At 35.9% G+C, this 9965-nt stretch overlaps 2 protein-coding genes across 2 annotated transcripts in view; both read right to left on the minus strand.

The window, feature by feature from the left end:
• The window catches only part of LOC136806511 (uncharacterized), a gene marked incomplete in the record, with an annotated part of 3024 nt that extends 1256 nt beyond the window's left edge, over positions 1–1768 (minus strand). Inside the window, 5 exon segments of the mRNA XM_067063101.1 lie at positions 1–149; positions 619–877; positions 1066–1149; positions 1152–1229; positions 1631–1768. Of these exon segments, the coding sequence (XP_066919202.1) occupies positions 1–149; positions 619–877; positions 1066–1149; positions 1152–1229; positions 1631–1688 (628 nt within the window).
• A 1713-nt stretch (positions 1769–3481) lies between these two features.
• Positions 3482–8079, minus strand: LOC136806512 (uncharacterized). Its single transcript, XM_067063102.1, has 2 exons — positions 7938–8079; positions 3482–5785 (listed from the first exon to the last, which is right to left on the minus strand). The coding sequence occupies exons 1-2, from the start codon at positions 7945–7947 to the stop codon at positions 3747–3749; spliced, it is 2049 nt and encodes a 682-aa protein (XP_066919203.1). The 5' UTR covers positions 7948–8079; the 3' UTR covers positions 3482–3746.
• Between the last annotated feature and the right edge of the window lie 1886 nt (positions 8080–9965).

The following is a 9965-nucleotide window of genomic DNA, read 5'->3' on the forward strand; positions in this document are numbered from 1 at the left end:
GATCAGGGAAGGGGCATTGAGGAGCTGCTGCAATGATGTATGTCTTGGAGTGATCAGCATCCATGCATCTACGTAATGTTCGAGTGAATTGTGTGTAACCAATGTGTGAACCACCCTCAATGTCCAAATCAACACCATCCAAAACAGCACTGGAAAGGTAAATGTAACACATCAAAATCTAAGCTCTGCGTTGCGGACCTTTAATTAACGTTCTAATGGTATACCCTTACATACACCTTTTTTGTAAGAAAAAACTATATAAGAACAAGGCTTCGATGGCCAAAATATTAGGAACATATTTTAATGCTTTGCAGACTCTAAAACACCTGATTTATTAAGGAAATGGGCAAAAATACTCTTAAAGTGGTGGAAAAAAGAACATGTTAAGAATGTTTTTAGGCTTAAACTCCAAAAGTTAAGAATATCCTACGAATAGGCTTCAAAAATTTTGGATGTCTTTATTAAAAAAAAACGTGTGTCCAAATTAGAAATTCATCACAAAACCTAATTTATAAGGACATTTTTTTTTCAGAAAACCCTATACGTTCAAGAGGAAGAGTTTAACTATATATTATGAAATGAATGAATATCTGTCACAAAAGAAAACAATTAAACTACCTTCCGAAAGGTCGAAGTTTCTTCAATTTATCACCACCCAACACAAGATCCCACACCCGTTGAGCAAACAGCTTGGCCTCCGCATCGTTTTTAAAACCATATCCTCCTGTGGCTCCTCCAAGGGAGAGCAGTACTTGTTTACCTCGTGCTTGACATTCCTTTATACCTGCTTCAATTTTGGGACATCGAAGCAAAAATGGATATTCTTGGCTTAACGGTGTCTCACAGTGGAATGCGAAATTCATACCAGGCATAGAATCTAAAAGTAATATCATAAAGGTCATATAAAGACGTTCATATTTTTGCATTGAATTACAGTAGAATTCAAATTCAAATTACTCTCAATATGAATCGTGTTTTTGTTACTTTAATCATTTCGACTGCCGTGAATATGGCTTAAGACCCTTTGCAAAGCAGATTTTTACGTTATAAAGATACGAGTCTTACCTTTTTGTCTTGCATCAAAGAAAACATGCATAAATGCCAAAACGATGACGTCATAGTTACTATGACGACAAAAATGCGATAAATTTTTTCAAAGTATTGCTTTTCTTTCTTCAGATTGTATACGGCATTTTGTCCCCAATACGCTACCAATTTGTGCTTCTTCCCTGTTGTTAAGATCAAATGAAAATGGTAAATTAAAAGCATGGTTAATACACCTATCAACTCTAAATCCCACGCCGTGACTGATTATACTCTGCTTATATCAAAACGCTACCCGAGGAAAATACATCCCGGAGCGCAGACTTCTACTGCAGTCCCTAACAATGGTGTAAGAACTCAATGAATGTGATGTTGGTGTTGGGGGCTATAATGTCCTTTTAGAGGCACGATGGAAGCTTTTTATATCTGGTACGGCGAATGAGGAAATTTAAGCGATTTTACCGACGAAGAGGAAAATTTCTTTTTTTATGAAAATCTAGTACAGCGACCGCTGTACCCGTTGCGTCGTGCCTGTTTTAGATTAAAAACTTACGAGCGCTGAATTCAGAAGCTTACTGGAACTTACCTTCTGTGTATGAAAGAGACGCGAAAGCGAACACACAAAATAAAATAAGGCTCTTCATTTTTGTTATGATTTGATATACCTTGTATGTCCTTTTCCTAAGAAGTCTTTAATGATGCTTTTTGAAACCCTTCATCTTGCTTTATAATATTTTATGATATTAGTCTGTGAGCTTTTGTGAGATATGTTTGAACGTCTTTTTGTAAATAAATTGTAACTGTTTAATTCAGGTTAACTTTGAACAGAAGTATGTGGACAGAGTCAATAGTAAAAGAAATCCCTGTTTCATCGCCATGTTGGGATAGGTGGGAGAAAATGATTGCATTCTAATTTAATTTCGGCAAAGGCTCTCGTTTCTTCTTAAATTTTTATGTGCAAATATTTATATGTATGAACTGTATCACAATTATGAATTTTCGTTAAAAATTAGCTAAATGAAAAAAGAATCTTCCTACCATGAGAGAATCTTCCGACCGTTCACGGAAAAAAAAATTGTTTTGCCGAATATATTTGGAGTGAGGAAGTAATTACTTTTGACGTAAGGAGCGGATATAAAGTAAGATGTTGGCGCAAGTCAAAGCTTTTTAAGACGAGAGGAGCACCACCATTCTAACGCCCGAATTCGTCACGCCAGGTTTAAGTGCACCCACCTCACTCTGCACGCGCCTCTCCCTCGACCGCCATATAACGACTATTCGATTTTTACAAGAATCAGTAAATTTTGGTCAAGGCTTGACTGTTCTCATTTTTTCTTGATTTTCAGACTTACAAATGTTCTATTATTTTTAACATTTCCTTTTATCATTTTTCAAAATGCAGCTTCTTTGTAATTTTATCAGCTAATTACAGTGCCATAGCAACCGGGAGGCCAATGGGAACTTTTCCTCCCCCCTCCCTAATGACTATTGATGGTTTTTTAAATTTTTAAAAAAAATTTCCGTCCTGTGTCTCATAATTAATCATTTTCCAATAAAAGACTTAAAAGAAACTAAAAATTTTTGCTTGATTTTTGGTGTATTACAATGTAGATGGCTATGTTTTTAAATTTTTCCCATCGGGAAATGAAATTAAAGTTTGAAAGTAAAACCCATCATCGCCAAATTTCAGAAAGTATGAACTAAAAATGAAAAATAAAAAACTCTTGATTAAACTTTTTCTTTAATTACACTACAATACTTGACCTTCATCCAAAGGTACACTATTCTTATAAAAAAACGTATATTGCTCAAACTTCGCACACATGCAGCATGATATCAATAATGACTATCAAATGATCTTGAATGATCGCATGGCTCTTATTTTAGAATAGCCTCACCTTATTTCGTACCCGGGGGGGAGTACTCGTGCAAAAAGGGGTACGGGGATTTGCCGCTGGTCAGGGTACCTATTTTTACCTCTATGAGTCCCAGAAGGGTCAAAAAACCAAAAGAAAAATCAGTTCCTCGTAGGGTCCTTTTGGGGAAATTGAAAAAAATCTATTTTCATGGTCATTTTTCTTAACTTTAGTGGTGCAACCCTGTCAGTAATTAGTATCAGCATTTCAGCCGGTATTTCAGCACACATTGTGAAAATATTAGGCAACTATAAGTCCTCTTGGCTCGATTATTTTGAGCAAACTCTGTGACTGCTTCCAGAAAAACACAGACAACCCTGTGTCACAGCCCCACTAGAAAGTTAGGCAAAAATTTTGTCCCCGGTGGGAAATTGACTTTGATCCCCACTCAAAATCCCACAACAAAACTATCCCCACTGGATTTTTTAACCTTGAAAAAATAGAATTTCTATCCCCATTAGGATTTCAATAGGAATTTTTGACTGCGAGGTGTACATGGTTCGTTCAGTACATACAGCGACAGTATTTTACTTTGAAAAAAAATAAATATAAAACTTAGTATGAAAGATAAAATAAACGATTACAAATCAGAAATGGAAAAATTGGCTGAAGATGGATAATCCAGTCATTAGGTCTGAATATAACCGGAAACCTGCTACGAGAGCGTTTGATGAAGCCGTTCTTTTCTAAATTCAAAATATATGATATTATAATGTTATTGTTACTTTTAACAGTGCATGGTAGGAAATCTTTATGGTTACGAATTTCTCTCTATTTGAAAAAGTTTTACATGCGTTCTTGTGAAATTCCCAACGCTTCACAAAGTTTGTTGCATTTATGTGTTTTGAAGAATTCACGCATTCCATCTTTCCCTTTGTCCGTACGTCCGTAAACGTGTCGACGTCCACTTTTGGACGCGTAATGAATAGCAGGATCGGTAAACTCAAATTCTCTCGTAGTTTTATTCAAAACACCTTGTAGATCACAAACCATCTTCTCTCTGTTACTCCACGTGTAAGAGAAATGAGTAAAAGCCTGTGGGACTTCTTCATCAAGGATATCGACCATCTGTACTCTTTGATGTCGTTGTTGAACAGCGGTTCTTGGTTGTTGGGTTAAGTCACGAACACCATAGAAGTTTTCCTCATCTTCAGAATCAGCTGTTGGTTCAACTTCACCTGAAATATCATCTTCTTCTTCTTCTTCCTCCTCCTCGATGATCTGATCATGAATAGTTTTGACTTGTTGTCGACGCTGACCGAGAACTCCCCCAGTGTTATCATTCCATTTGGTGTATTGATGATGATCGATCTCTCGCTCTGCTAAAATATTCAACTCGTCATAACCATCGTAAAACGCGTAAACGTAACATTGCAAAAACTTCACTCGGGGCACTTTACTGGTGATCTGTGGCATTCTTTCTAAACGTTGATTGAACCTTAAAGCTGTGTTGGCAGCAATCTTCTGAGTCTTACAAAACGGTTCGTGATATTTTCGGAAATCATAATTCCCTTCATATTTGCTATTCTTCATGACCAAACTTTGACCGACTTTTCTCTTTCGTTTATCGATTTCGCAGAGTTGATAGACAAGACGCTCTGCTCCTTTCCCAAAAGGGTTCTTAGAGAAGGAGATACCAACAGCTTCAGGGCTAACCAATGGAATCTCTTTCCAAATAAAGTTTTTCAATGTTTGCGACCTGACTAGTTCGTAACGAGTCAAATAGTTAGCGGTCACCGTTTTAACTTCCCAATCCTTCTGAGGTGACATGACATTCCTGCTGAATTCTGTTATGTTAAAGGTTTTCTGTTGCATTCGATCTGTGCGAGCTGCTGTCAGCATAGTACGGGTGCTCGTCAATGTACTTGCCATAGTTGCAATGGAGGTTGAAAGAGAATCCACCTTCTTGAGATCAGAGCGATGAAATTTGCCAACAGCTCCGTACATTGACATCCATGTTGCCATTTGATCCAACACACTCATATCTTCCAAAGGCCTACCATATGCAACCATGCCGAAATTCAATCGCTTTTTGAAGACTTTGCCAATCATTTGAGCTTCACACAAGATATTTGAAATACTGATATTGAAGCTCTCGTCGCTTGGTCGGCCATCAGAGAGAAAAAAAAGTAACAAGGCTAGATTTGGATGGTCACCATCACTTAACATCTGACGTGCGGTTTGAAGAGCTGGATAATAATTGCCATGTGAAGATGGTTTGCTATGCTTTGCATGGTCTACCAATTTATTGTACAACACCCAACTAACTGGTTCTTTTTCGAACACAACTTTGGCTTCATCTCTCATTTCGATTATGGTCACCACATCTAATTGAGTGACACCAGATGATGGATTATGCAAACGTTTTGCAATGAACTCCACAGCAATGCCGTACTGAACAGCATCCAGCCGGCACCGGTGTGCAACAACATCACTGTTCTTCATTGAACCGCTGCAATCGACAACAAATACAGCATGCGAAGTTATAGAGCCGGGGTTTTCAGTCATTCGCCTCTTTGCAGCAAGGTATTGATGCTCCTCAGTATCCAGGACGTGGTAATTATCCAAGGGTAGCGGTAAAACATAACTTGTTATCTCTAGTCGACTGAATTCATCAGTGATATAGACAACATCAGCAAACGTATATTTATAGCGAATCTGTTTCTGACCATTGCGATATCGTATTTGAGGCTCCTTTTTGCCGTGTTTTATTGCTGATTTGAGATCCTTGACATCTATGGCACGTTCAGCACGTCTTTGGGTGCCATGGATTGATGAAATGAGTTCAATGGTGCTTGTGCGAAGCTGGCTTTCCTCCATTATACCTTTAAAAAATAAAAAAGTAACACTGTTTTGATTTACATAAAATAATACATTATGTTGGTATAGTTCTTAACTGTTCAAAGTATTTAGAAATAAGGATTTTCTGTCCATTATTGAAAATAAATAGTGATGATATATTTAAATGCGAAGAATTGACGTTACAATTTTGGACATACATTTATATCTGGGGGCTTTGACGTCAAACACAAAAATGAAAAATTTTCCGAAGTTAGCTTTTTTTAATATACCTTATCATAGTGCCTTCCTGTCCTGGATACCTTATTGGGAAACTCGTTTTTTATGATCTCAGGTGAGTTAAGGAAAGTCCAAAACCCTATTTCCCGATTTTCCCACCGCTTCCCATTGTTACTTAGAATCGCATATGGAAGATTATTTTGAAATTTAGACTAAGACTTCATTTTCAATTTTTACGAGAAACATTTATTCAATCGATTTTCAAATTTGAAGTCTTTCAAAATCAAACCCAAAATGTCTACACACGATGGCTAAGGAATTCCTTTTTTAATTTGAAGGTTTTTGGAAGCAAATATTTTATGGTGGAAACTAACTATGCCCCCCCCCCCAATAATTTTTCAAAAATGGTTATTTGCAAAATGCACAGTTTTTCTTTTTAATTTGTCATAATTGTCTTTTAAACAAAAACAGCTGACTTTTGAGTGCTTTTCAAGCAATCTAGAGCTCAAATTTTCAAAATTTTCCCCCTCGGGTTGGCCCTCGCGTTGTCACTAAAACTTCAGCCCCCCAATATGAAAATGTCTCCTATGGCACTGCTAAGTACCCCTTTCCTCGGGGCAGAAATATTTACAGAAAATTATCGAGGAAAAAGTTAATTCAGAAATTAATCTATAGTTTTGAGCATACAGTAGAAAACGGACAATGCTCAAAAGCAGTCGGCAAGCGCGACATTTTTTCCGTGTGTTCTGAGAGCAATTTCAGGCTAGAAGTTTTGATCTGTTTGATCAGATCTAGCGAATCAATCAGCTGGAGAGAATGATGTGTTCTGACGAGACAGGGGTATAAACAAGGTCATCTAACGTGTTCTTATTGTTAGGTAGCCCCCAGGTAACCCTAGAAAGCTTCAGAACACATCTTTTAATTGACACCGGTATAATCAAGAGAAGATCGATGTAATGTTGCCTAGTAACCCTAGAATTTTGAGAATGCATCTTTCGTGGAGAAAAGAAATATCACAAGTATCTCTGGTAAAAGTTTTTCTAGATTTTGGAACACCTAACGTAATAATAAGTTTAAGGAGACAAGTAGTGCGATAAAGGTTTCTAGAAATCAGAACACATAATTTGTATAAAAACATTGAAGTTATAACATTTTGTTCTTCTAAGCCCTATTTCAATCATAGTATAGAAGCCGCGGCTTTCTTATACTATGTTCAAATTAACTGGCAGTGTTTTTTCAAACCTCAAGAACTTTTGATAGATTTTGAATTAGTTAGCGGTTTTGTGCTCGTTAAAAAGATAATCCAGAGTGGAATATATCAAAAAGAAAATAATTCAAAAAATGGAAAACGAAGATAAAAAATAAGAAGAAAAAATCAACATCTTGTAGAATAATTTTATGATCTTCATTTTTGTATCAAAACTCTTCAATCTTAGAACGTCATAAATGCGAAAAAGATTTTTTTAAAATATTCATACAATCAAAAAGGTACAGCCCAAACTTGCCCTGGTTGACTTAAAAAAGGGCTCTTTTTTTTTTGATTATCAATCACTGATAAACTTTGGACTATATCTTTCGATGTAATAAATTTTTGAAAAGTTTTTTCACATTAATTGATGTTAAATAGCACAATTATTGAAGAAGTTGATTTTCTTCTTCTTCATTTCAATCTTTATTTTCTGATTTTTTTTGAGTTTTTTCTTTATGACAATATTCCACTCCTGTTTGTCTTTTCAACAAGCGCAAAATTGCTACTTAATTCAAATTCTATCAAAAGATCTCTCCGCCGGCTGCTTCTGATGCTAATTTCCTAAAAAGAGGTTGGCTATGAAGCCGAAATTAAATCCCTTAACTTACTTTTTGAATTTACAAAAACTCTATTTATGATAAAATTTTCCTTAGGTTGGCAAAATTTCCGAATTTCCACATTGGAATATATTTTAAAACAACAGTACTTACCCGAAGTCATGGCGAAAGATATCTTCCTCTATGCGTGTCTCGGTTAAATTTGTTAAAAAAAAACAGACAAAAAGTGTAGAATTTGTGCTTACACAAATTTGCTACTACTAGCAGACGATTTTAAATTCAATCTTTTATTTCTAGAAAACCCCTCTTTATAAAAATGAGATCATATGGTTAACCAAGTTGGCAATACAAACAAGAGCTGTAAACCTTCAATGTAGTATAATTGACAACTCAATTTAAAAAACATAACAAATCTTAAATTCTAGGAAATGTATAATCTCATCTATTTTAGATAAAGCTTTGTTATGTTGGAACATGCTTTTGTATATAGGTTACGACATGTTGTATGCAGATAGAAAGAAGTCGAAAGAAAGTATATTCCCCGTTCATCCAAATCTCCCCTCAAAACATATGAGGGAATTTTCAAAAAACATTATCTTATTCAAAATGATTGTACTGTTTTCTGATAAACTTTCCAGTATTTGAATTATTGATGTCTCTGGAATCCAAGATAGATCAGGGGAATATTTGAACGTTCATGCCACTATCTCGTTGTTTTATGCAAAGCAAGAAATATAGTCAAGGGGATTCTTTTCTTTAAGGCAATTCTCAACAGAAAAAAACTGATTTGTCACCAAAAAGTACCAGAAGAACTATCATCATAAGTACAGATTTTATCAGGACACATACCCTTCTCACAGACCCGGAAACTCGATGGGTATTGATATTCCCATGTATCTTTTAGTTTCAACTCAGGAAATGCGGGGATGTAATAATTAACACAATGTTTTGAAGTGAGGATTTGTTTATTGGATTATTTTCAATGGGGATAAAAATAGTATCTTAATACGGGGGGGGGGGGCACTCATCTGAAAACGACCATAGTTCGGCCCAAAATTGACTTTCAAATCGGACCCTTACTACAGTCAGAGGATGTAAAGAGATGGAAAAACAGCTTTTCTGATTACTCAAAGTTCAACGATCACTTCTATTGAAAATTTCTATTGTAAAAACGTTGATAAGGTCATTAAATGAAATCCAGAAAGACGGCTCGCCATACAAATCGGACGGTTTCTACATTATTTGACATTAAAAATGAGAATTTGTTTTTCCTTTTTTGCCGATTACTAGTTCAATTTTAAGAATAAGGAGCCAATATTTTTACCAATGTATAGTAAAAGAAATTATTAACGCAATGATATTAAATTGGTTCTTGTAAAACAGTCGAGAAGCCGAGTAAAATCAAGATGAAGTTATAATTTTCTCGAGCTCTAACTTTCCATACTACTTTATTGTGCGGTCATAATGCGGTTATATCAGTAGAATCGCTAGGAAATTCTGAGCAAGAAGATATAGGTACCTTTTCGTATAGGAGAGGTGTACCCAAAAGATAAGCCCTAAAAGTTTTGCGCATAATCAGGCTTGAAACAAAAGAATTTTGTCACAACACGCTAATTATGCAGATTTTTTATAGCGAAACAAAAGAAACCTATTTACTCGACAAAACTCCCTTAAGGGCAAGAGGACCTGGTATATGACGAGCCGTTTTTCCATTGTTTTTCAAGAAGCTGTTTTTCCATCTCTTCACATTCCTTAGCCTGGATATCCAAGCTCAAAATTTTAGAAAAAAAATTTACCTCAACATACAAAGTTCTAAAATTATAGACCTTTGTCGCCCTAGAGAATGAAAGTACAAACCCATGTTCCAAAACTTTCCTAGCCAACCCAGGGTAGCAAAAACAGATCTTAAAAAAGCAGCCTATTAAACGATCTAAAAACCATTTAAAACATCCAAGATTACACCAGAGTCCATGAAAAGTTTGCATGCATTATCATGACCAACCATCAGACCAGGTTTCTTGGAAAATGAACTTGCCTTGTTTTCTTCTTTTTGAGTTTTTTCATGTTTTCATGTAACAGAAAACTCATCTTCACTAGCAAGTGGAGGACTATCCTATTTTGCTTCAGAATTGCCCCGCGCCGTGTAATTGGTCCTTACGGCTTTAGCGAAGTGAGCGCAAG

This window comes from Clytia hemisphaerica, unplaced genomic scaffold (assembly GCF_902728285.1).
Source record: "Clytia hemisphaerica strain Z4C2 unplaced genomic scaffold, Clytia hemisphaerica genome assembly, whole genome shotgun sequence".
NCBI classification, from domain to species: Eukaryota; Metazoa; Cnidaria; class Hydrozoa; order Leptothecata; family Clytiidae; genus Clytia; species Clytia hemisphaerica.